Source organism: Xenopus tropicalis, chromosome 3 (assembly GCF_000004195.4).
Source record: "Xenopus tropicalis strain Nigerian chromosome 3, UCB_Xtro_10.0, whole genome shotgun sequence".
In the NCBI taxonomy this organism is placed as follows: domain Eukaryota; kingdom Metazoa; phylum Chordata; class Amphibia; order Anura; family Pipidae; genus Xenopus; species Xenopus tropicalis.
Window position 1 is genome coordinate 47,399,590 of NC_030679.2, and position 27,652 is coordinate 47,427,241.

General features: G+C 37.8%; 2 protein-coding genes across 4 annotated transcripts in view; one reads left to right on the forward strand and one right to left on the reverse strand.

Moving 5' to 3' along the window:
• The window catches only part of gprin1 (G protein regulated inducer of neurite outgrowth 1), a 47,182-nt gene extending 38,719 nt beyond the window's left edge, over positions 1-8,463 (forward strand). For both annotated transcript variants that reach the window (XM_031898845.1, XM_031898844.1), the window contains exon 3: positions 1,240-8,463. In XM_031898845.1, coding sequence (XP_031754705.1) covers positions 1,291-4,695 — 3,405 coding nt within the window. In that variant the 5' untranslated portion in view covers positions 1,240-1,290 and the 3' untranslated portion in view covers positions 4,696-8,463. The remainder of the gene's footprint in view (positions 1-1,239) is intronic.
• A 7,795-nt stretch (positions 8,464-16,258) lies between these two features.
• cdhr2 (cadherin related family member 2) overlaps positions 16,259-27,652 on the reverse strand; it is a 43,653-nt gene continuing 32,259 nt past the window's right edge. For both annotated transcript variants that reach the window (XM_012959833.3, XM_031898846.1), the window contains 6 exons: positions 27,344-27,404; positions 27,044-27,168; positions 20,999-21,112; positions 20,590-20,673; positions 20,310-20,370; positions 16,259-17,908 (listed from right to left, as the gene is read on the reverse strand). In XM_012959833.3, the coding sequence (XP_012815287.2) occupies positions 17,774-17,908; positions 20,310-20,370; positions 20,590-20,673; positions 20,999-21,112; positions 27,044-27,168; positions 27,344-27,404 (580 nt within the window). In that variant the 3' untranslated portion in view covers positions 16,259-17,773. The remainder of the gene's footprint in view (positions 17,909-20,309; positions 20,371-20,589; positions 20,674-20,998; positions 21,113-27,043; positions 27,169-27,343; positions 27,405-27,652) is intronic.

Here is a 27,652-nt window from a genome sequence, read left to right on the forward strand (position 1 = left end):
AATCTAAATTGTAACAAGTGGGTCTAATAAATGTTAATGTCCTGAAGCAAGTTAAGTTTGTATTGGAATGAGGTTTATACCGTCCATCCGTCGCATCCAGCCTTCCCCAGCCATCTCCAGCCATCGGGCACGCACCGGCCAGCCGTCGCATCCAGCCATCAGGTTTATACCAGCCATCCGTCGCATCCAGCCATCGGGAGCCGTCACGCACGTCGCGTCGCACGTCACGCACGTCGCGTCGCACGTCACGTCGCACGTCAAGTGGGGGGGGGGTGCTTGCGCAACAGCTCCCGATGGCTGGATGCGACGGATGGCTGGTATAAACCTGATGGCTAGATGCGACGGCTGGCCGGTGCGTGCCCATGGCTGGGGAAGGCTGGATGCGACGGATGGACGGTATAAACCTGATGGCTGGATGCGACGGCTGCCCAGTGTGCGCCCAATGGCTGGAGATGGCTGGGAAGGCTGGATGAGACGGATGGCCAGTATAAATCTGATGGCTGGATGCGACGGCTGGCCGGTGCGCGCCCGATGCCTGGAGAGGATGAATTGCCCGGTTGGATAGGTATTTTGGTACTTGCCTCGAGTATAAGCCGAGGGTTCCTTTTTTAGCACATTTTGAGTGCTGGAAAACTCGGCTTATACTCGAGTATATACGGTAATACAAACAACTGACAATAAAAAAAAGTTTGTTTTAAGAAGTAGCAATTAATTCTTGGGCATCGGTTATATGTAGACATTCAGTAGGAAAGGCAGGCACTCCGGAAATCCAATTATGGTGAAGTAGAAGCTCAAAATTGAAGTAAAATCAAAAATAATTTATTTAAATATACACATACATGCTATAAAGAAGCCTGGTAAGGCTTCCTATGTGGCTCCCCTATGCTGAGGGTCTGGGGCATGAGCACCCGGACCAAACATACAAACGGGTAAGCCTGATCTCCACTATTATATCTTAGATTTATATCTTCCCTGAGTTTATATTCACATCTGTTATATGTAGTTTATATTTACTGCACACACAACATTTTGATGTCCAGTATACCTTTTTCTTCTTTTCTTAAGATTAGTACAACTCTATAAATTTGTACTCAGTGTTTCAGCTACAGTGTAAAACATTTTTCTTATGTAAGGAAATAAGAAAATGTTATTGTATTAAAAATTCTTACCCCAATAGTGGCTCTTTAACATGTTTAAAATGCTTCCAAAATAATTTGATTTCAATATCTTGTATTTCAGATATTTCAAAGCCAAGATTTTTAAATATTATGGAAGAAGCCTGGCCCAGAGATGGACAGTCCTAAAAAGCCACAACGGTTACAGCTGTCTAAACCAGAAGATGACAATGATAATAATCTCCCAGAAAAACGCTCACCAATCTCCTCTAGAATCTGGCAGGAAGAAGACCCTACCTGCAATCCTGGGTTCAGTGGAGAGGACCGTAGCATGCGAAACTTTTGCATCAGGCTTCAAAGTGACCATGACTTCATGGAAGGAAGTTTCAGCTTTGACCTGGATGGAGACAGCATTCTAGGAGCTAAAAGAGAAAACTTTGTGGAACCTTTGAGTCGCCTTCCAGTTCAAGACCCTAAACATGGGGAAACATCAATAAATAAAGAATCTAGGCATTCAGATTTTAACACAATTGGCACAGGTGACTCAGAATTTCAGTGCAAGAGATCTCAAGAGTGTCCAAACACTACCTCAGTGGAAACAACACAGAAGGACAATTTACTGGAATGCAAAAGGGAATGCAAGACTGATGAAGGTAAACAGCACAGCTTAAGCACTCTAATCAGTCAGCAGCCTAATTCAGATAATGATGTAACTGGAGAAGGACATTCCTCTGAATCATTGTTAATAGAGAGCAAAGCCACCAAGGTGCCTGAACAAAACCTTGAACAAGTTTCATTTTATGAAAAACATTTAGATTTGGAATCTTCTACTTGCTCAGTAATACATGCTGAGTCAAAAGAAAAAAATATCTCACAATCTTCACATGAAATCCATGGGATAGAGCCAGACACAAAAGAGACACCCAAGAATGTTCCAGGGTCAGAATCATACAGCATGGAAATCAAAGCAATCAAGGAACAAGTCCTGCCAAATACTTCCTCAGATAATAGTAAAGATCTTAGTCTTGCAGATAAAAACTCAGAAGAAGCAGTAACAAAATCATTTAGACAAGACACTGAAGCAAAAACAAATCATGAGAAAGCATCACTAGTCTCAAAAGAAGAGGGTACTTCCTTGAATGAGTCTAATCAAAATACTAATGCAATAGCTGACCAAGCAACGCACAGATCTATCGCAGTAAGTCCAATTGCACCTCCAGAAGGTAACCAGTCTTTTACCTTTCAAACTGCAACAAGAATTCCAGAAGCATCAAATATACAATACAGAACTGTAGCTGTGAGTCCTTTTGTTTTAGGTGAAGGGAGCTCATCGTTTTTGTTTCAGAGTGGAACAGCCACCAATATACAATATAAATCTGTGGCTGTAAGCCCCATTGTTCCATCAGAAGGATGCTCCTCCTTCACTTTTCAGAGGGGAATAGACACCCAGGAGTCATCTAAAGTACAGTGTAGATCTATAGCTGTAAGTCCTATTGTTCCTCCAGAAGGAAGTTCATCGTTCACTTTCCAAAGTGGACTGGGGACTCAAGAAAACTCCAATGTACAGTATAGATCTGTGGCTGTGAGCCCTATTGCTCCACCAGAGGGAAGCACATCGTTCACTTTTCAAAGTGGAATGGGGACTCAAGAAAACTCCAATGTACAGTATAGATCTGTGGCTGTGAGCCCTATTGTTCCACCAGAGGGAAGCACATCATTCGCTTTTCAAAGTGGAATGGGGACTCAAGAAAAATTAAATGTACAGCATAGATCTGTGGCTGTGAGCCCTATTGTTCCACCAGATGGAAGCTCATCTTTCATTTTTCAAAGTGGAATGGGTACTCAGGAAACATCAAATGTACATTATAGATCTGTGGCTGTGAGTCCTATTATTCCACCAGAAGGAAACTCATCTTTATTTTTTCAGACAGGAATGGGTACTCAGGAACTCTCTAGAGTACAACATAGATCGGTGGCTGTTAGCCCATTTGTTCCATCTGATGGATCTTCATCCTTCACATTTCAGTCTGAGCACAACTCCCAGCCTGCCCCAAATCATACAGGTTCATCAAATATTTCAAAAGCCTATACTTTTGAATTAGCTCCTCCCAATCAGGGTGTAGGAGCCGAGACCAGAGCTGAGTGTCGATCCATTGCAGTGAGCCCTATAGTTCCACCTGATGAGTCTACATTTACATTTCAGATGCAGAAAATTCCATCAAACATGGAAACAGGTTATCATAAAGATAGTTTAGACTTACTTCCTAAAACATATTCATTTGAACTGACACCTCCTAATCAAGATGTTGGGATCCAGGCAGACACCAGAGCAGAATGTGTTTCAGTTGCTGTGAGCCCAATTATCCCACCTGATGCATCTTCGTCTTTCATATTTCAGTCAGATCAAAAGCAACAGGAATGGAGCTGTAATGAAAACAAGCCAGATTATGAGTTACTTACACCAAAAAATCAAGAGAGTGGTAGCAAGGCTTACACTACAGTGCAATATGTATCAGTGGCAGTAAGCCCCATTGTACCACCAGAGGGATCCTCCACATTTTCTTTTATATCAGAGAGAGCTGCTGCAGACCAGAGCAGATCAAAAGAAGGTCAATGTGTAGATAATCTTTCAACGACGTGTTCACTTGAGCTCATTTCCCCTGCTCAGGATAATAGAGTAGAATATAAATCTGTAGCAGTGAGTCCAATAGTCCCACCTGAGGAGTCTTCTTTTACTTTCCAATCTGAAAACAAAAAAGATGATCCTTGCTCTATAACACACGGGAAAGATAACTTTAACAAGTCATGTTCTTTTTCATTTAAGCCTCCCACCCAGGACATTGGGGTACAAACTGACAATATATCTGAATTTGTTTCCATAGCTGTAAGTCCATTTGTTTTCTCTCAGGGTCCTGGGACTTTTACATTTCAAACAGAAGGGAAGCAGCAAGAATTGTCCTTGAAACAACAAGACCAGGCTAAAGAGAATAAGAGTTGCCAAATTCGAGATTTTGGGACTCAGACTGATAATACTGTACAGTGTACATCAATAGCTGTTAGCCCGTTTATACCTGCAGAAGGATCATCCTTCCAGTTTCAAACTGAAAGCCCCTGTCAAAGCTTTCTAAATACGGCATGTTCACATGTTCTAGAAAAGCCAGTGATGAAAGATGCAGAGATGCAGGTGTCTTTTTCAGCTGAGATGAAATCTGTTGCAACAGACCCTATGACACCTATTCGGAAATCACCTCAGACTTCTTACCCCGAGGTGCAAGTTAAAGCTAAGGGAGATCATCCAGAACCAGTGCGAGAAGTCAGCTGGGATGAAAAAGGAATGACATGGGAAGTTTACGGAGCATCTATGGAAGTAGAAGTGCTGGGGATGGCCATACAGAAACACCTGGAAAAACAAATTGAGGAACATGGGAGACAGAAAGTGATGACACCTCAGAATACAAGAGGTAGTTCTGTTCGTGGTGCCTCTGTTAGGAGTGAGGGAAAACGCCAACCTGGTACTTTCCGTACATTTTTCCACCGGCGACCCCGATGCTGCTCGGGGGCTGGCCCAGCAGTAGAATGATTTGACCAGTGTTCAAAGCCATTTTCTAAATATTTTAAGGAAATGTAGATTTGTCTGATTTTACCTTTTACTATTTTATTAAACCTCAAATTTTCGAGGAAGGAAGAAGAAGCACTCCGTGAAGATGGTGAATTGTAGATGCTTTTATTTGGTTGTGGCTGTTGTGGATAAAGATGATGCTGAATCTGTGTCAAATAAGTGGACCAACTGAAGGAAAATTGTATCACTGATAAAGGGATCGCTGCCTAACAGTTGGCAGGGCCACATTTAAAGCTGGAAAGTAAATAGAATTGTTTAGTGTTAAGCACAGCTCTCTGATCTGAACTGCAAAAAATGCTATGGGTTCTGTACATGACATAAGCCTTAACATGATCATTGTGAGTGGGAGTATCTACTAAGCTTCTTCATCAGGCAATGTCAGGGTTCATATGTTAATTGATGCATTATTAGTCACAAGAATGCCATTGGAATATACCATTTGAAGGCCTTTACTTTTAAGGTTTACCTAAAGCATTGAAGATAAGGTAAAAGGAAAAGTATAAACATAATCATTAAATACCTTAGGCTAATATGCAGTTTTGTAGTTTTTGATTCAGCCATATTTAGCAGCTTGCAGTCATTTGAAATAAATGACCGTATCAAGAGGGCCTTTTTACTTACCTACATACAGAGATGGGAGGAAATAAGAAAGGAGTCGTGTGCACTGAATAGTTTTTTTTATTGCTTGTGGTTGATATGCTTGTAATGTGTAGCACAGGGATACCATTTCTGTATCTTTTATTGGATTACTGTTTCTTTAATCATTACTGAAAAAGTCGGTAAGAATGATAGTAAGCAAGCTTGGACTGGCTCCCAGGTGTGTCTTGCAACAGACATAGGCAAAAGGGTGTTTGGTTCGCATAGGAAATAAGCTTCTTTGTTTTTGCTAAAGATACTTTGCCTCTGTTGTTTTAAATAATTGTATTTAAATAGAAACAATGTAATTACTAAAGCACCCTCCTAATAATTATTAATACTGTTAAATACAGTTGCTGATCCCTTCTTTGAGATTTGGCATCTAACAATTCTGATTTGTAGTTGCTCTTCAAAAATCATTTACTGTCTTAAGGCTTAATTCACACTACTGGCTTTTATGGCAATACACAACAGGGATGCCAAAGTTTTTACCACATACACAGGCTTATAAGGTGCACGATTAGGAGAGCACAGGTGCCATTGGCCTGTTTATGGTCAGTTTTAGTTGATCTCAATGAACTGGTTTTTTTTTGCATCTGACAAGTAATATCAACTGGCTATGATCTGAATCTGATCTGGTCTAAGTCTGTATCATGAATGAGAACGAAAACTTTCTTAATAGGGTAAATTATGCCTAACATCAGCATTAGTTTGTTTATGCCTACTTATTTATAGTGGATTGTCAACAATTAGAGAACAGAAGGAACTAACTTTCCCTTTTTCGCATTGTCATTGTCAGACTGGGGGGGCCCTCTGTGTTTTTTTTTCTCGGAGTCCCGCTCCCTGCCTTTAATTTGTACCACTAATAAAATAAAACATGTCCAGGGAAGTGTGTGCACAGTTTGAGTGCATGTATGTGTGGGGGGTATGCTGGATGCAAGTGTAAGGAATAGGATGTGCAATTGGGGTGGGTGCCCTTGGGTAGCAGGCACCCCAGTCCATCCCTGCAGCTAAAAACATGAAGGCTAAGGGTTACAGGTATAGCTTCACCTGGGTCAATAACCTTTCGGGGAGAGTTCCAAAACTAGCCAAGGGAGGGCTATTTGCTTCAAAAACATTACATACCATTATCTGTATCAGTGTTTCACAGTCTTACAACTTGTCTAGACACATTGACTAGACACATGTAACATAGCAGAATAGCAGAATATCAGCATGGTTAAGTTGTTTAGCATTAATAAACAAGAAAATTAACAACAAAAACAGAAACAGCTATAGTTACTCAAGGAGAGAACAGACATTAACCTTATACATTTTAAAGGTGTAGGAGCTTGCAGGAGGGGAAGGGGAGCTATTTTTCACTTCTGTCAAATTGTTTAGATCTAAATACAATTGTTCCCCTGGTAATTTAATGTGATCAATAGCCCCATGCTAGCTTGGTACATATTTTTGTTCTGATGGCAGAGTTAATGCAGAGCAACAACAATATAATCATGAGCCTCTCAGATAGACAGTCTATTAACAAGAATATCCCTAAACCATTCAGACAAACAATGATCCGTTATAACCTTGAGTCTTTCAGGTAAATTATCCATAACTATTCTGATTCATGCTTCCTTATTGAAAATACACAGCCCCAAACTCTGTCCACTTCCCCCTAAGCTGCATGAATTATCTGATGTATAATGTGCAACTATCCAGCCCACCCCCAGCCCAGAAACGGAAAATACACAGTTTAGTATTTACTATATATTCTATGTGGTGTGCGTAGTTCCAAGGGTAACATTAACATTAACATTAACAGTTATTTATAAAGCGCCAACATATTCCGCAGCGCTGTACAATAAGTGGGTTACATACATTGGACATACAGAGTAACATATAAAGCAATGAATAACCGATACAAGAGGTGAAGAGGGCCCTGCTATACTATAACAAAATTACTTTTTACTAAATTCCTTTATTGGAAATCTATCCATGATAGGTTTTGCTTTGTTCAATACTTACAATTATATAAAAAAAAACAAAGAATGCCATTTCATTTTATACAAGGCAAACTAAACAGAATTTAAATCATACAGCTATTGGCTGTAGACAAGGCAATATAATGACTATAAGGTATACTTCCTAGAGATCAATTAATGTTTTGGTTTTTTTTAAACTTAAGCAAAAATAGTTTGCCCATATTGAGTGAATTTTTATTTATCTAAATAGGTGAACAAATAGAGTTATAGCCTTTAGGTTTCATATTCCTCTCTATTAAATTATCTCTTGCTAGGCAGATTTGCAGTGCATGGTGGGCAATTCAGGATAATTATAGCTATAAATTAGACATACCCTTGCTGACAGATCTAAGGAGAATATAATTAAGCAGACCGTTAATTACAATTTAAGTGGACAACCATGATTCTGAACAGTTCAAATGTTTACACTTTTAAACACTTTTCCAGTCAGAAAAGTGTTGGATGCATTTCTACATATATTAAAGTAGATCAATGCATCAGCTCATCAGAATCATTACCATTGCTTTGGTATATGGGTTGTTAGAGCTCAGTGGCAGCACTTACTGTAACCCTGCACCCTAACAAATTATTAAATCCCAATATCTAAAAAGATATTGGGAAAAGCAATACATTCAAATAAATACATTGCTTACTTGCCGTGTATTGTTACCATTTGGTAAAGAAAAACACCCCAGTCTATAATAAATCAGCCCCTTAGAGTTTCTTGGCTTTTTTTGAAAATCAATAATTTTGGATCTTCCTCAGGAATCAATGTTTCAAATATAACTTGGGCAGTATGGTGGCTTAGTGGGTAGCACTTGCAGCGCTGGGGTCCTCAGTTCCATTCTAGTATGGCCAAGGAGTTTATGTGTTCCCGCTTTGGGCGTACTCTGATTTTTTCCTATGCTCCAAAACAGGTAACAAAGTGGCTCTTGATAAAACTGACCTGTGTGTGGTAAGGACCTTAGATTTTAGTTTCACTGCATCAGAGTATGATGTAAAATCTTATAGTATTGGCAATATATAAATAATAGATAAATAAATAATGAGAATTCTACTGCACCAGCCTGCTTTTTGCAAAAAAAAAAAATATAATAGAAATAATAAATAAAATATATAATAAAAATAATTTATGGATGTTTTTGCCATATTCGTGTTTATACAATATGTCACACACATACTCTGTAAGGCCTATAGAGAAAGTGTGCCTACATTGCACTCTTACTTGTACATATTTTATAAAAACAGCTCCTTCTTTTATCTAGCATGTCATCTGCTGCTTTCATATATAACTTAGTTTGGGAGAAGTCAGTCTACCTTTTCTGCATGTTTTATTTCAAATGTTATAAATTAGGAGGTCAGCACATTTCTCAACTTCATTGAATGTGATTTTTAAAAATGTGATCATACAATGTTAATAGAGTTACAGATAAGGCAGGTTTGGAGATGGCTGACTTTTTACAATTGCTTGTGTGTATTCTTAGATGCTTTGTGGTCTGGCCTGCCTGCCTGCCCGTCAGGGGACCTTGTGCCCAAACTGGTACAAAATGGCTCTCCTATTGCACATAATCTGGCATTATGGCTGGGAAACCTTGCCATGGCATTTTTATTTTTAGTATTGTAGTGTTGCATTATGGTCATTCACAAATACAGTAATGCAAAACATACCAATATAGACAATCATATTCATGAGCTGTAAATATTTGTGTAAAAAAAGGGGCTATAGAATCATACTGAATAAACAAACACTCAGAGCAGTTTTAATTTACTAAAAAATCATTATCGGGTCTTTATTTCTATAACAGCCTAGCTGAAGTGTATCTATTTAATGCAATGGGCCTGATTCACTAAAGGGCGATAAAACGTGTGCTATTTTTATTGTGCGCTAAAATTTTTACCGCGTCTTAATTTTGGCGATTTTTCGCACAATTCACTATAAGCATACTCGCGCTTTTTTACGCGCGATATTGCATGCGTTATTTAACTCGCGAAGACTATTTCAATGCGGTATTTGCTGGTACATGTGCTAAATTACGCCCGCGAATAGTCACCGCATATGAATGGTAGCTTAGAAATAGTGTATAAAAATTGTTGCCGTATATAAATATTAGCCACATATAAATGGTAGCATATAAATGGTATCATATAAATAGTAGATGCTTATAAATAGTAGCCACTAGTGATGAGCAAATGTGTTCTGGTTATCTTTAGTGAAAATTAGCAAATCTTTCGAAAGATCCACGAAACGGCAAAAATATTGTGCGGGCAAAAAAATTGTGACTATTATTTTTTGACGCTTGTATAAATTTTTGTATGTGCGGTGAATTTTTGCGTGGCAAATTTTTTCAGGCATTTTGCCATTGGCGGATTGTTTTGCGAAACGCATGAAAAAATCCGCCGCAAAAAAATTCAACGCACGTCCAAAAATTCGCTGCAAATCCATGCCTGGCGAAACATTTCATCACTTGTAGCCAAATATAAATAGTCGCGCAAATGAACGCACGCCATGTTAGCCATACACGCCAATACTTTCAGAAAATTACTGTATTAAAAATGACCATTTCCCTGCAAACTGGCGGCTGCGTCACTCTAGGGGAAACACATACTTGAATAAATAACACTGTAAGTCCATATTTTATTGCAAAAAATCATTTACTGTACTTTTGTATAATTTTTCGCCTGCCTGTAGTAGGTGTTAATTTTCGCATAGCCGAATGCGATATTTAGCGCGCAAAAGTTATAGTGAATCATGCGATCATATTCTTTTCAGCACGGAAATGAACGTATGCGGTAAAACTAGCGTGAGAAATACCGCATGCGAAAATGCGACTTATCGCATGCGGTAATGCTGTAGTGAATCGCGCGCTAATTGTCGCGTCTTTTTTACCGCAAAAAAGCGTGCGATAAACTTTAGTGAATCAGGCCCTATGTGTCTTCTTCCTTCCTGTCAAAGAACTGAGCCAGTCACACTTTGTGCCTGTGTTTTTATATAGTTATACAACAAACCAGGCACCAACATTTAGGCTGACGTATTGGCTAATTATCTGGAAACCATAACAATGAATTTATTAAACAATTCGGTGACAAAAAACATAGTTTCACAGCTCTCACACAGGGAATGGAAATTAAGAATAAAGCAATTCATTGTGCTTTGTGCAATTACTTATAGTTTTCATCTGAAAATAAACTGCTTTGGAGGACTTTTGAGAATACTATTACATGGCACCAATTTTTTACAAATATTGTTGCTTACCTTAAAGGTTTAAATGAATATTAATACAATTAGTTATTAAAATGGTTTACATTGAAAAACTTGACTACATTAAGGCCATAATTAGCAGCTTCACTGAGAAAATTGCAACATTTTTGCAAACATTTACACCATGTTCATTTGCATTTATCCACATCTTTGTAATTTCGCTGTAAATTGCATTTTGCCAGTACTTTATTAAGAAAGGAAGAAAGGCAGAATGACATTGGTCAATGTCCCCATATGTGCAAGTATATATATTTATAGCTGTAATAAGATTTCCCAGCTGACTTATGGCATGTGCAACCTTGTGCTTTGGTAAACCATGTGACCTTGCCGCTTTTTTTTTTTTTTTTCAAATAGAAGGTTATAATTGGGTCTGCAAATAAAGAGGCTCTATAGGAAGATCAGACCATACACCTAATATATGATGTCAGTGTACAATTTGACCTTATAGGTTACAGTCACAGACTTGTAGCTGTCTCATTGTTTTCGATGTGAGCCTCAATTAAGGACCGTTATACCTTAATTTATCATTTTTCCCTAGGGCTTTGTCTATTTGAAATACCATGAGCTAAATGCCTGTCTGGTTTATTTTCTCTCATTTTCCCATTTATTTACTGGCTCAACTACCAGTTTAGATTTGCCAATGCATCCATTTTCTCACAGGCAGACTGGTTACATGCTCCTTACTCTCTCCTCAAGCCAAAATGGTACTGTGGGTTCTACAGGAATGCAGGTGACACATTAATGATTAAATGTAAGGACTGCAGCAAGTGTCTGAGGTTGTAAAACAACAGTAAGGCTAAAGGCGCATGGAGCTGTGTCTCGGCTTCTCTCAGCCTGGAGAGAGGCCAATGCTTTCCCATCTACTCTCTCATTGTGTGCAGACACAAGGGGGTTCATTTATTAACACTGGACAAATTTGTCCATAAGCAGTGACAAATAGAAACCAATCAGTAATTGGCTTTTTTCAGCCAACTGAACCCCCGAATCCATCGTAAGGGATTCGGCCAAACAGCAAACCAAATCCAAATTCTAGCACTTGTGGCATCCTGACAAACAAATACCATTTTTAATTCCAGTACTGGAGACTTGCAGAACAAAATGTGAAATAATTTAAAGCCTCAAATAAAAATAATATCAATTGCACCTTAATGTTAAGGTGAATATCCCCACATTAATCATTCAGATTACTAGATATTGTTGTTGCTGAGTTTGCTTAACTTTGATACTGCTGATATCTAATTAGTCATTGTCTAAGAATGCACTATAGGTGGTTAACGCACAAGAGTAGACTTGTGTAGGGCCATTTAAGAATTCAGCCTCAAGTGCAGTCATGCTAATATAGATATAGATATTGTTCTTATTCACGCCATTTATTAAATATATTTGCATTCAAACATCAAATGAAAATGTTAGCTGCAACTTTTACAGCAATTTGCAAATATTGCATTGTTGATAAAAAAAAAAAACCTGACAATTTGTGTCTAAAAATTGCACTTAGCACACTGCACTGCATTCACAAATAACCCCTTTTCTATAAATGATTTTAGTTAAGCTAATCTCTATCCACACTGAATCAGTGTGCATTTCCAGCATGTTCATAAGATATTTCTATTGGGTACAATTACTTGGAGGTTTGTTTTTGTAACATGGGTGGAGCTGCCATAGGGACCAAGGGAAAGTGCAGCAGCTTTAATAGGGAAGCAGGATAACCTGTAATATGTTTAGCACACTGTTTGATTTTATATTGCAAGGTTAATGATTAATAATAAGACTAGAGTACGAAACATCCATTTTGCTAGAAGTGGTGGGAAGAAAAATGTTGATGACATATTTCCCTAACAAAAAGGGCACTGTACCTGCGAGAGCCTTGGGCAGCACAAGCAATACATGGAATACATAGACAGGGTATCATACATATAGATTTAAATCTCTCTTACATGTGTATTTTTACATTCCAAAGCCTTAAATTAGCAAAGAGCATTTGTTTTGAGAGGGGGAGAGCTGGGGCATTAACAGTGCCTCCTCAGATATACCAGGCCTAATCTAGAAGAGAAATTGCTTATAACTGGTATGCAACTGTCATGTACACAGTCCTTGTTATCTACTACATTGTGGAAGCAATTCAACACTTCAGAGAACTTGAAAAATAGCAATTTATTCAATCAGTGTCCTGAAAGCTGTCTCTGAAGAAGACCAAAGTGTTGATGGTTTAGTCCTGTAGGTGCTGAATTACTGCTTTTCTCATTGTGCATTTTAGACATTGACCATCAATAAATGCATTAAAGTGTTTTCCTGAGAGAGGTGGTAAAATCAAGACAGGATCTAGAAAGAAGTAAATACAGCAAATTACATAAAATTTATATAAGTGGGATAGAGTTAATCTAGTAAGGAAAAGATAGGCAACAGCTGATAATCTTTGAACATGAACAAAGAGAGGGAACATGCTACCACAAATGAGGATAATGAATAGTAAATGACCATGATATATTTGTATTTTGCTTGTTTAAGGGTTCTCAGACTAAAGCTGGCCATACACGCACCGATACTATCATACGAAACCTCGTTTCGTACGATATTTGGTGCGTGTATGGCATGTCGGCGAGTCGACCAATATCGCAGGAAGCTGCTGATATCGGTCGACTCGTCGATCGGACCGGTTAAAAGATTTTGATCTGGCGCCATAGAAGGCACCTGACCAAAATCTGCCGTCAGGGCTGAATCGGCAGAAGGAGGTAGAAATCCTATTGTTTCTACCTCCTTATCTGCTGTTTCAGCCCTGACGGTGTGTGGCGGATCTGATGATGTTTCGTGTGACCGATGGTCGCGCAAAACATCGTCAGATCGCCACGTGTATGGCCAGCTTAATATACACCTGTAATCACTGGTGACAGGCAGGTACCATTTAACTCGGCAGTCAATCTGAGCGGTGACAGGATTTTTTCCACCTGGCGAGCCATAGGTCAGAGGCTTACTGGGCAGCACACCAACAGTATATGTTAAGCTAAAACAGAAATGAAACTGCGCTGTTTAACTATTTCTTTAAATGGACATTTTTAAAATTCCCATTTTGTATTTGGAAATAGAATGGGTTATACATATAATTATTTTCTTAATACTTTGGTATAGCTTTTTTTGACGAGGGTATTACTGAATCACTTTGCAGTATTCTTATTTCTTCTGGCCACAACCTTTTTTTTATCTCCTCTGACAGTAATCTCCTTGCAACTTGCCAGATGTGTGTATGACCTAGCCACTAAGGGAATTTGAAATAATGTCACTGCGGGTGTTTTTGTTCAAAAAGGGATAGTCATGCAAACCCTTAAGTGTAACAGGAGTAGAAGTTGCTTCCTAAGCTTGCTCATAGGTCACTAATGCCTGAAAACTTTTTGGCTGTGTACAAATATCGTTGTAAACTATTTTATAAAGTTTTATTTTTCATTTTTCTTCCACTCTTGCTGCTCAGTATACTCAACAATTATATCCTGCTAAGCATACATAAATACAGGCTTTGCTAGTGACAAAATTGTGTGCGTGCCTAATAGGAGGCAACAGGAATGATTTGTACTCAGTTACTGTTTTTTTGTCTCAGAAGCTGCAAGCATGGCCTGGTAACCGTTACTCTCCCCCTCTTGCTTATTTTTTGAAGTGCCAAACTTTGCCTATGCTTTCCTATACCTATGCTAATGTGAATTACTCCAGCTAATCTGACAACTTTCACTCTGGCATGCTGAGTAATGATGTCTTAAAATGTCCTACAAACAACATGGTATTTATGCAAGTTGCAGCAAATGCCCATCTTGGAAAGTAAAAATAAATATGTATCTTGTACTGCATTTCTAATTTTCGGCAACAATCTATTAGTCTCTTTATTAGTGCCATTTTTGAAGAGACCCTTTAACCCAATGTGGTTGCCTTTACATTGAGGGGGTTTCTAAGCTGCAGGACTGGGTGACAGTACCAGACATGTGACAAATCGGCCAAGTTGCTCTGGTGTATTCAATGTATCGTTGGTTTATGATAATGACAATCATTTAGGAGCGAGGAGCTTTTACCGTTTGCAAGCTAGAAGTTTGCCTAGACCATAAACACTCAGAATTTTTAACAATCAATGTACATAGAATAGTGTGATGTCTTCAAAAACAGTGTTAGTTGTGATATGTTTCTAGAGAAAGGTTTTAGTATTTTAATACAGAGCTATATGATCAATTATCAAGATTTGACTCGGGCTTCTCAATGTAAATATGATCCTAGAGAGATAGACAATCAGGAGTATGTCATCTTTACAGGAAATATACTGTGGTGGTCTCTCCACAATGTGGTACTATAATTGGAGGTGGGTGTCAGATCAATGGCCAAGAGGCAGTTCTCATCCTCCAAATTCAGCATGCCAATCATTTTTTTAATACATTTTGTACAAGTGGCGGAACTGTGACAATCCTTCTTTATACTATGCTGTTTCAAAGCAAGTGGCCACAATCTCAGCTCTTCATGAAGTGCCCTTATACAGTCTTTGGAGCAGGCAAGTCTTTTACTCAGCATTGCAGCAGAACCAGGACTAATGTTTAATGTTTTCTTGTCATATGAAAATTACAGACAGGATCCACTTGCCCAATCTCTTATAACAACATCAGATTTACAAAAGCCCATGCTCCAATTTATTATACTGCTTTAGCACAAAAAAATATTTACTAGCAGACACACAGGGGTATCACCAGGGAGCTATTCTACTGAAGGTGGGGACAATAGAGTATTTGGTATGTGGCTAATTTTTATTTTAGAAACGTTTCCTTGTCTATTTCATAGAACATAACCAACACAGTTGAGATTTCTTTTGTCTGTGCTATTTTTTAGCAATGCCCCGGCCCAAGCAACTGATGGGTATGAGCTGGGCACCTGCCTCACGCTGTGATATTCCTGTATTTTTGACTCCTAGTCTACATTTCTCTCTCTTCGCTGTACTGGTTATGATGTGAGTTTCTAATGTGCCATAGAAGTTTTATTTAATGTGTGATGGTGACAAAATGTGGACTCGTCATTTTTTCCCTTCCATTTTTCCTAGCAATTTAGTTAAAGTTGTAAAGCTGAACATTGGTTAATAAAATTTCTGGAAAATAATTACATGTGTGTTAATCTCTCCCCCCCTCCTACACACACAGACACTGTTAATGCCAATAATATGTATCAATGTATATATCATGGGCAAGGCCCTCTAACCCCAAACAGCCAATCATCAGTCAGTTTTTTACTGTTTGGGTGATGTTAGAAAAGTGAAAAGGTGCATGTGCTATAGGTTACTTGAAGTTACTAGCACAGCCCTAGTCATTTCCTATGATTTACAACAGACGGAGGAAGGATAGTTAGGTACCACTGATCTAACCTAATAGTATGCAGAGACAGAGTTACATATATGTTGGCCCTAAACCATTACCATCTAATTTATATCTCTCTGCAACTAGGAAAGGGATATCCATGATAACGGATTGACACTTGTACTAAGGTAAAATCTTTGTATATCTAACAACTAAACACACTTTTCTTTGTCCATACAACCATTTTTTTGTTCATACAATCATACATAGAATGCAGAATTTCCAATTGTATTCAGAGTTTACAACCAACACAGAGGTATAAGAAAAACTTAATTTATTTTGAGCAATGAATAGGTACAGAATATACATGTAAAGCTGAATGTTTTTCATTTGTTTTCAACCAGTGGCTCACAAGCAACATGTTTCTCAGCGCCCTCTTTCATGTTGCTCCCAGAGATTTACTCCAGGCAGATCCTCCTGTAGGATAACAGTCACATCGGACTGCCAAATAGCCAATCACAGCCCTTATTTGGCATCTACAAAGAACTTATTTCATGCTTGTGTGGCTCACCAACACTTTTTACATCTGTGTGTGGCTCACAAGTAAAAAAAGGTTGGGGGTTTCTGTACTAGAGGATAAAACTAATTTTAAAGCAGAAAGGTACCATTTTAAATATACTTACCCCAAATAAGGGCAAAACTCTGAAACTGCAATACATATGAAGTGATTATAATCTAATTGCATAACTCTACTAATCCAGCTACTGATGGACTACAGTTCTGATAATTAGATATATACAAAGGTTTCTGGGTGTTGTAGTTGTCATAAGTAGGTTGACATTGCTTAGGCATGTTATGTTTCATGAGCATTTATATTCACATGTTCAGGGGACCTATGAGTTGAAAGGCATTTCAATGTTACTTCCATGCAGTTCTTTCTGTAGAGAGCAAACAAATAGCAATGGCAAACAAATAAAACAAATAGCAATGGCACACTGCCACCAGTGCTTGGATTGGGGCACAACATCTTGCAATAAAAAAACAATTCTCTTTTCCAAAATATTATCATTATGTAACTGTACCTAGGGTACATAGTGATCAGCACACAGCTCATCTAAACTCAAGGACTGGGGTTGCATGAGTGACAAGTGACCCCACAAATAAATAATGGATGTCTTGCCATATTGGGCAGAGTGGAAAAATCAGCCCAAATAGATAGATGGCTAATACGCAAAACCCAGATAAAAATATATTTCTCCATCTTTGAGAGACAGATGAGCGTTGCATACAGGTGCCAGCAAGTATGCTGAAATGACCACAAACCATATGAATTAGAATAGCAAGCAACATCCCAATGTGAGTATACAGTCATGTTAAGACAGTAATTTCTTTTCAGGAAAGCAGACACAGGTAAGTTATTAGCAGCACTTTTATTTACCAGTATACCAAAGGGTGTTTTATTAGAGAGTTGCCATTATTGCGTGCCCTGTAGGAAATATACTAGCTGTTCAAGAATACACCGGTTGTTTGCTGTAGAAATAATTTATAGTGAACATGAAGTGTTGAACCCTGCCAAGGATATTCCTTTCAGTTTTTATGGCATTTTCTTTTTAGAGTTATCATGGGGCCAATTATAGGACATCTCTGCAATTGGCTCATGTACAGATCAGTCTTCTGAAGGCTTGCACTACTGGGTGGCCTGTAGGCAAAAGTGGGATAGTGCCATGTTACCATGCAAAACATTGTATAAAGTCATACAAATCAGTACTGTGATCAAGCAAAATTAAAGTGGACATATAGTGGCACAGCAGTGTGTTAATCATTTATTGCTGTCACAAGTCTGTAGTATCCAAGGCTCCATTGCTGTAAGATGTTTGGGCTCTGCCACTGAGTGCAGCTGCCAAGGGTTCTTCCTTGGCTCTGCTGTCTTCATCTGTTCCTGAAAGCACAGACATATCTTGGCTTTCCTATGTATAGGAGGAGACAAGACATGAAGAAATCTAGTAAATGTCTACTACAAATAGGAAGTTTGGAATTAAATGGAAGTTGAATAGCTACAAAAACAGTAAAAGTAACACTGTGGAGTATAAATTGGACATAGTTAGCTTTTGAATTAATTTACAAAATTAACTTGATAAATAAAATGCTATGTATTTATTCAATACAGTAAAGGAAATCAAATATACATAAAACATCACAAGAAAATAAAACCTTTCTATAGACTGTAACATATAAGGGCACAACTTATATTTGCAGAAAATGATTGTATGCATGCAGCTATAAATTTTATAGTGTTAAAGAATAGAACTAGTGTCATGCCTGTTTGTATTCAGCCACTGGGAATGCTAGATGCATACTGTAGTTTTTAGAAAGAATATCCATGTATGGTAAAACTTACATAAATATTATTATCATTTCCAGGACACATTGTGCTGTATAGAATGTATGGCCCTAAGCCTTGACTCTGTTACTCGCTTTTAATAAAATATACATTTACAGAGTGCTAAGAACTAGATATTAGTATTCAATATAAGATTTCAGGGAATACCTTCTACAAGGTATGGATATGACTAAGTGGCAGATTTATCAAAATTCAGACTTGAGTTTTTAGCAACAAAAATCTGAATTTATTCAAGTTTTCAAAGCTCAAATTTTCAAGATTTATTTAAAAAAAACTTAAAAACAAAAGACTAAAAGCCGGTGAGTCAGTGGGTATTGTATTCTGAAAGTTTTGGACTTATGTTCTCAAGATTAATCCAAAATTTCAAACTGACATTCAAACTGACCAACTTCATTAAAAATGAAGGGTTTTAAATTCACTGCATTCACATTTTTTCATGTTTTTAAGCAAAGTTGTCTCTTAAATAAGCACACATTTGGAAAAAATACTCAAAAATTACAATTTTGATAAATCTGTCCCTAAATCTTCAGTCAAATCTGCATTTTTAATAGAGAACTATTACTTAAATAAAAATGTAATAAGAGTTTCACCTCATGAAAATAAGGTATTTTCTAAATATAACCAATTAAATGTTACAAAATAATTAAGTTACTCTTCGGTATCCCCCTCTCAGCAATCTGTCTCTTTACATGCAGGAGTTAGAGTCAGATTTTAATTGACAGTTAGGTCAAATATACTGGTGTTTGCTCCCTTTTCCTAGACAATGTTCATGGGCTAACTGTATTTCCCAACTGACTGACACAAAGCTGAATAAATACAGATAGGCTGCTGAGAGTGGGATAGTGAAGAATAACTTGATAATGTCAGAAAGAGTAAAGAACCTTAAGGGGTGGTTCGCCTATCAGTTAACTTCCAGTATGTTATAGAATAGGCATATTGCTAGAAATTTTTAATTTGGTCTTCAATACTTATTTTTTATGGTTTTTTAATTATTTGCCTTCCTCTTCTGCCTCTTTCAAGTGTTCAAATTGTGACCACTGGCCCCACAGCCAAAAAACTATTGCTCTAGAAAGCTAAAATGGTATTGTTATTTTTTATTAATTATCTTCCTATTTAGTCTCTCTCCTATTCATAGTCCGGTCTCTTATTTAAACCTCTTCCTTTTTGCTAGGGCAAATAAGACCCTAGCAACCACATAACTGCTGAAATACCAAGCTGGAGAGCTAAAATAATGAAGACCTATTGCAAATTGTCTCAGAGTCCCCAACCTTTCTTACTTGTGAGACACATCCAAATGTACAAAGACTTGGGGAGCAACACAAGCATCATAAAAGTTCATGGAGGTTCCAAAAGAGGTAGCCTCTATGCACACTATCAGCTTACAGGAGGATTTATTTGGCAGTAAATTGTGTTTTTATTCAACCAAAACTTGCCAACAAGTCAGGAATTCAAAAATAACTCCCTGGTTTGGGGGCACTGAGAGCAACATCCAAGGGGTTGGTGAGCAAAGTGCTTACACAAATTGGAAAGGGCTTTTTTACATCATCTGCAACACTGTTCACTACAAAGTAAATGCTACAATAAAACATCATAATACACAACAGGAACACATCATTTGCAAAGCTGCATTAAAGGGGTGATTCACCTTTAAGTTAACTCTTAGTTTGTTATAGAATGTGCTTTTCCTTATATTTATATTAATTTCCTCTCCTATTCATACCACATTCAAACCACTGCCTGGTTTCTGAGGTAAACAAGACACTAGTAACCAGACAGCTGCTGAAATATCAAACTTCTGAACAAAAAGCTAAATAACAGAAAAACCACAAAAAACAGCATATTTAAAAACAGATCCCCTCTGCACAAGAACTGTTATGTTGCTGTGAGTGATAGCTGCCTCTTCCCTGACATAAACAGTCAATTTACTTAACAGGAATCTAATAATTCAGCTGAAGGTTGTATCTTACCTGGGGCACTGAAGACTGGCCTCCATTTCTGGCCAGCATATTATCATCAAGAGAGTTCACACTATGAAAAAATAAGAAATACTTAATTTGACACACATATTGTATGTATAGCCAGAAATAACACTATTATGGCAGTAAATCATCCTGGATAATAAGTAGCTAAAGTAGTGCACATTACCATTGGAAAGAAAAGATACTCCTGCCCCATTGCATACAACTTTATGTAATTAGCTGGAGAAAGGCAGCATCATTAACAAAATGTATTGTATTTATTACAAACCTGGCACTGTCACTAAATGAACTGCTTTCTTCAAAGCCCAGGTCTAAAATTGGGTTCACATCAAGATTCAGCATAGGGTTGGCTCTGTAAAACAAAAACTTGAAATTAAGTATAGAATAGTAATAATCTGACATATGAATATGTGGTTTTTTTTTAGAGAAGACTGACAATCTACAGCTTAAAACTGACCATACAGTAAGTATCTCAAAGGGAGGTCTTGCTGTACATAGGAAATATGGTCATAGCCTTGTCCAACTTTATAGCATGGAGAAGTCACTAGGTCTCATAACTGCATTTATGCAGAGTAGGATAACCAGGTGCCTTTATACTATATCACCATGCTTATGATAAAAAGATGCATTTGATCTATAGTCAGAAAGAAAAAATAAATTATTGTTAAAATTCTCACCCATCTGAATTAAATTTATTGGTTCCAGGTATGGCCTCCACTCCCTGCACCATCTCTACAGGTAAAGTCTTTGCCACCTTCAAAGCTTTTACTGCTCGAAGCTGCCGTTTGTGGCTGAAACACAAAGGTGGTTATTGTGAAACTTCAATGCAATGTGAATTATTCAGAGAGTGCAATGCATAAAGGTTATAAAACAATACAAATAAAATGTGACCTTGGCCTTTGTAACACCAAGGCAGACTGTGCAGGTTCATATATGATTCATCATCCAAATTGAAGAAAAAGAAGACGAAGAATAGCTACCTGTGCCTGTGGATGAAACTTAAAAATACATACAGGCATGGGACCTGTTATCCAAATGCTTGGGACCAGGGGTTTTACAAATAAGGGATCTTTCCATTATTTGGATCTTTATACCTTAAGTCTACTAAAAAAATAACATTCATTAAACCCAATATGATTGTTTTGCCTCCAGGATAGGGATAAGGATTAATTATGAATCAGGATCAAGTACAAAGAACTGTTTTATTATTATAAAGAAAGTAAATCACTTTACTTTTTTAATTCTAATGATAAGCAATATTTTTCACCAGGCATTAATTCGCTGCAAAATTCCGCATTTTGCCAGTGGTGGATTTTTTCACGAAACAGGTGCAAAAATTTGTCAAGTGAGGAAAAAAATTTGCAGAATGAGAAAAAAGTTGCATCAAAAAAGTTGTAATCATGTCAAAAAAGTTGCAATCGCGTCAAATACATAACGGATGCATCAAAAAAGTCACACAAGTCAAAAAAGTCATGCAATAGCAGACCAGTAGGTCCTTCCAACGGACACGAGGGCACCCACTCCGTTTAGAAGAAGGGAGGTTCTATTTAAATATTCGGAAAGGATTTTTTACAGTGAGAGCTGTGAAGTTGTGGAATTCCCTCCCCGAATCAGTCGTGCTGGCTGATACATTATATAGCTTTAAGAAGGGTTTGGATGGATTCTTAGCAAGTGAGGGAATACAGGGTTATGGGAGATAGCACTTAGTACTAGTTGATCCAGGGACTGGTCCGATTGCCATCTTGGAGTCAGGAAGGAATTTTTTCCCCTCTGAGGCAAATTAGAGAGGCTTCAGGTGGGGTTTTTTGCCTTCCTCTGGATCAACTAGTAGTTAGGCAGGTTATACAGTGGAGGAAATAATTATTTGACCCCTCACTGATTTTGTAAGTTTGTCCAATGACAAAGAAATGAAAAGTCTCAGAACAGTATCATTTCAATGGTAGGTTTATTTTAACAGTGGCAGATAGCACATTAAAAGGAAAATCGAAAAAATAACTTTAAATAAAAGATAGCAACTGATTTGCATTTCATTGAGTGAAATAAGTTTTTGAACCCTCTAACAAAAAAAGACTTAATACTTAGTGGAAAAACCCTTGTTTGCAAGCACAGAGGTCAAACGTTTCTTGTAATTGATGACCAAGTTTGCGCACATTTTAGGAGGAATGTTGGTCCACTCCTCTTTGCAGATCATCTCTAAATCCCTAAGGTTTCGAGGCTGTCTCTGTGCAACTCTGAGCTTGAGCTCCCTCCATAGGTTTTCTATTGGATTAAGGTCCGGAGACTGACTAGGCCACTCCATGACCTTAATGTGCTTCTTCTTGAGCCACTCCTTTGTTGCCTTTGCTGTATGTTTTGGGTCATTGTCGTGCTGGAACACCCATCCACGACCCATTTTCAGTTTCCTGGCAGAGGGAAGGAGGTTGTCGTTCAGGATTTCACGATACATGGCTCCGTCCATTTTCCCGTTAATGCGAATAAGTTGTCCTGTGCCCTTAGCAGAAAAACACCCCCAAAGCAAAATGTTTCCACCCCCATGCTTGACGGTGGGGACGGTGTTTTGGGGGTCATAGGCAGCATTTTTCTTCCTCCAAACACAGCGAGTTGAGTTAAAGTGATACGGACACCAGAAATAAAACCTTTTTTACATCTTTCATAACATTATCCTTGCATGAGCTTTATAATTTTGCCATAAATGTATTTCCTGAGGCTTTTACATTTCCTATCTGATCCCCCATGTTTCTCTGTGAGGGGGCGGCCATATTTGTGCAGCAGGAGTCCATTGGCATTAGAAGCTATAACTGACAGGCTGAGAATGGACAGTCAGGTTGTCAAAACAGTCAGGTTTAGGAACTTCAAGTAACAATTACTCACAAAAGCAGCCCTAACAGTGAAAAATGATCAACATGACCCATAGGTAACTTTTTATGTAGATTCATATTTTAAAAAGTAGTTTTTTCGTGTCAGTATCACTTTAATGCCAAAGAGCTCTATTTTGGTCTCATCAGACCACAGCACCTTCTCCCAGTCACTCACAGAATCATTCAGGTGTTAATTGGCAAACTTCAGACGGGCCTGCACATGTGCCTTCTTGAGCAGGGGGACCTTGCGAGCCCTGCAGGATTTTAATCCATTGCGGTGTAATGTGTTTCCAATGGTTTTCTTGGTGACTGTGGTCCCTGCTAATTTGAGGTCATTAACTAACTCCTCCCGTGTAGTTCTAGGATGCTTTTTCACCTTTCTCAGAATCATTGACACCCCACGAGGTGAGATCTTGCGTGGAGCCCCAGAGCGAGGTCGATTGATGGTCATTTTGTGCTCCTTCCATTTTCGAACAATCGCACCAACAGTTGTCACCTTCTCTCCCAGCTTCTTGCTAATGGTTTTGTAGCCCATTCCAGCCTTGTGCAGGTCTACAATTTTGTCTCTGACATCCTTGGACAGCTCTTTGGTCTTTCCCATGTTGGAGAGTTTGGAGTCTGCTTGATTGATTGATTCTGTGGACAGGTGTCTTTTATACAGGTGACTAGTTAAGACAGGTGTCCTTAATGAGGTTGACTAATTGAGTAGAAGTGTCTAACCACTCTGTGGGAGCCAGAACTCTTAATGGTTGGTAGGGGTTCAAAAACTTATTTCACTCAATGAAATGCAAATCAGTTGCTATCTTTTATTTAAAGTTATTTTTTCGATTTTCCTTTTGATGTGCTATCTGCCACTGTTAAAATAAACCTACCATTGAAATGATACTGTTCTGAGACTTTTCATTTCTTTGTCATTGGACAAACTTACAAAATCAGTGAGGGGTCAAATAATTATTTCCTCCACTGTATATAGGCATTATGGTTGAACTTGATGGACGTATGTCTTTTTCCAACCCAACTTACTATGTTACTATGTAATAGCTGCATTTTGCAATATTTTCCACCGTTCCACAAAGTTGAATGGGACACATTAGCTCATCACTATTTCATTTAAATGGAGTATATGGGGATGTCATTCCTGGAATTTTGGAGCTTTCTGAATAACAGGTTTGCAGATAACAAATCCCATAACTGTAGTCTAAGGGGCAGATTTATCAAAATGTGAGATAAGAGCTTACCAGATAAAAAATCATTCAATTTCTATTTATTACTATGGGTTTTTTAGAAGCATATTTATCAATGGGTGAAAGTTAGAGTTCACCATTTGATAAATATGCTTCTAAAAATCCCATAGGAATGAACAGAAAATGGGTGAATCTTTCTGTGGTTAGCTCTAATCTTACAGTTTGATAAATCTGCCCCTAAAATCCAAGAGACCATTACAGCATTAAAATTGTCTAGGACTTTCTGCAGGTTATCTCAGAGAATATTCTTGCGCCAGAATATTCGCTGCATCAAAGTTTACTAAACAGCATTGTGTGTGGAAATCACTGCAATCATTCGAGTTTATTATGCAAACGTATCAATTTACGTTGGTGTTCATTTTAGCGAGTTGCGAATATTCTGGCGACAAAATTAAGTTTGCAAATATTTCTGCTATAAACGCCTTTTATGGCATTTAAGTTTGCGACTATTCATGCTAGAAAATAGTCTTATTTTATGGCGTTTATTATGGCAATTTTTAATGACAAATATATGGACAGATATGCTTCTTCAAAACTTGAGCAACTTTCTGGAACTTAAAACCCTGCCAATAAAATAGAAATCAAAAATGCTTCTTAAAAACTTTATAAACTTAATTGAACGAACTTACACTCTGCAAATAGAATCTAAACAAATTAAATATAAACTATTTTTACCAATCAACCTGTTTGCATCATTTAAATGCAGAGTATAGACAATCACTATGAAACCAAACCCCCGCCAATAGAATCATACACATACATATAAATACACACATAAATAGGAAAAATTGTGTGTTATGGGATATATCCTGTCCCCCTGAGAATTTTCTGGCAAATAAATAAATTAACGCCAAAATTAATTACATGATATATATATTATTTTTATATTTATTAATATATTATTATATTAATAATATATTATTATTAATATATTTTTGCTCCCGGATAATCGCAAATTTATATTTGTCGCCATATAGTAAACTGGCAGTGACATATTTGGCGTTAATTTTGTCAATAAATTGTGCGACTAATTTTAACGCACTTTAGTAAACAGAGGCCCTAGAGCTGAGATTTAAAAGCCTGAGGCCTCTTTTGGGAACACTACATTGAACGTACAAAGAGAAGCTCGGTGGGAATCAGTGAGTTAATTCAATTGAACATTGTCAGAAAGTGGGAGACAAAGTTCCCATAGCCAGGAATTTAAATGAAAATAACCCCTGTCCTTTTTGATATGAGTTAATTCAGTTGGGATTATGTAAAAAGGCACAAAAACACTATCTGAACTTCCAGAAACAAATACAACTGTTCCATTAAGAAGTGATGGATTGTGGGACTTAAAGTCCCTCTGCTCTTTCTAGTGGTTGGTGCACAGATTCTTTAAAGCAGAGAGAATCTAAGAATAAGTAAACCTTTTTTTTTTTTAGTAAAATGACTCTAAACAGCCTCCAGAATTACCTACCTTTGTCCCTGCATTCAGTCTGACCTGAAGTTGAAATCTCCTGCTGGTTTCCTTTGCTTCCTTGTGCAGAGTGAAGCCCCGCCTCCATTCCTGTTCAGTTACCTCATCACTTTGTCTACTGTAGTCGAAGTGGGGAGCCTTCTGCGCATGCCTGGAGGCAGCAGGAGCCAGTCTGTGCATGAGCAGGGTTTTTTTTTGAAGAGGGAACTGAACAGGAAGTGGGGGCGAGACTGCACTCTGCACAAGGAAGCAAAGGAAACCAGCAGGAGATTTCAACTTCTAACTCAGGAGGCAGGTCAGACTGAATGCAGGGACAAAGGTAGGTAATTCTGGAGGCTGTTTTGAGTAATTTAACTGATAGAAAAAAAGGTTTACTTATTCTTTAAGTCCCCCCAGAATGGGGGTTAAAAAAATAAATTGTATCTCTGCTTTAGCCAATCCTCCTCCACTTGCCTGATCTTTTGAATTTTGCTTCCGAATTACACTATTTTTAAATATATAATCCTCTTTCTCTCTTGCCTACTGGGCTGCGCCTTCTCTTCTGCTGCTTGTGCATCCCATACTAGTACCATTCTCTCTCTGCAGACTGTAGGGATCATTTTCAAAGATGTAATCTACACAATCTCCACATAATTTGCTACTCATGAAGCAGTCCTTATAATAAACCTATCCTGAAACAACCTTATATTTTCATTATTTCTCTAGTTGTTTAGAGTGTACTGTAAATTGTCTTGTAACAATATAGTACATTGGTGCGTAACTTGGTACTCTGTGTACAAATTAGAAACTAGACTACAAATTGCTTCAAAGTCCTTAAACACATACACAGCTCAAGATATTTCACTGTATTTTTAATAACGTTACACTACACAAAATAAAAAACCATTGTAAAGAATATTGTCTCCCAAAGTCCTGAAACAAGATATAGAGATATATTTTGAGCATTACTCTCAGTGGTTATCATCACTGAGGAGGAAGAAAATAAGTATAAATATGCTACATGCAATTCAAATACCTATTCCTATAGAAGGAAATTGAGTTATAATCCATTAATGCTAGCAGAATGACTGAGCACTAACTATTGATTCTTCTTTTAATACCTTCCTGTTAGAGAGAGAGTTAAATGAGAGATGAGATTACAGCAATGACAGTGATATGTACCTCTTCCGCACACAGACCAGAGCTATGATCATAATTATAAGGATCAGCACCAAGGCACCGGCCAGGCCTGCAATAACTCCATACAGGATTTCATTTGCTTTTTTGTTTATGCCTGCGCCCCCACCCTGTAAATCAATCAGAGAAAAAAATAAGGCTGATATATGTAAAATTTACTGGGAAAAAGACAATATTTTCTCTTATCTTTTGTAGATGGTAGATAAGATATATTTTTAGTAAGGATACGCATGGGGGGTATGGTGCAGAGGATATAACATGTTTATAACTGTATAAATAACTTACAATAACAAACAGGCCCAGCTGTAGAAGTTCTGCCAGTGCTGCTGAGTCACTCTGTAAAATCCTGGAACAAAATCAATTCATATAGGTTCATATTTGGCAAACTACATGTAAAAACAGTGGTCAAGTGTGTCTTTACATAAATTAAATGACATTTAAAATCTATGATCAGGTTTGAGATATCATGGAGCTATGTTAAGAAGAACAAGGTAGCTACCACAGCACAATATCACAAATAATTTACCTACTTCTATCTGTTGTCCCTGTTGTTATCAGTATATATTGCCACCCACTGAGTGCCTGGCATGTGGG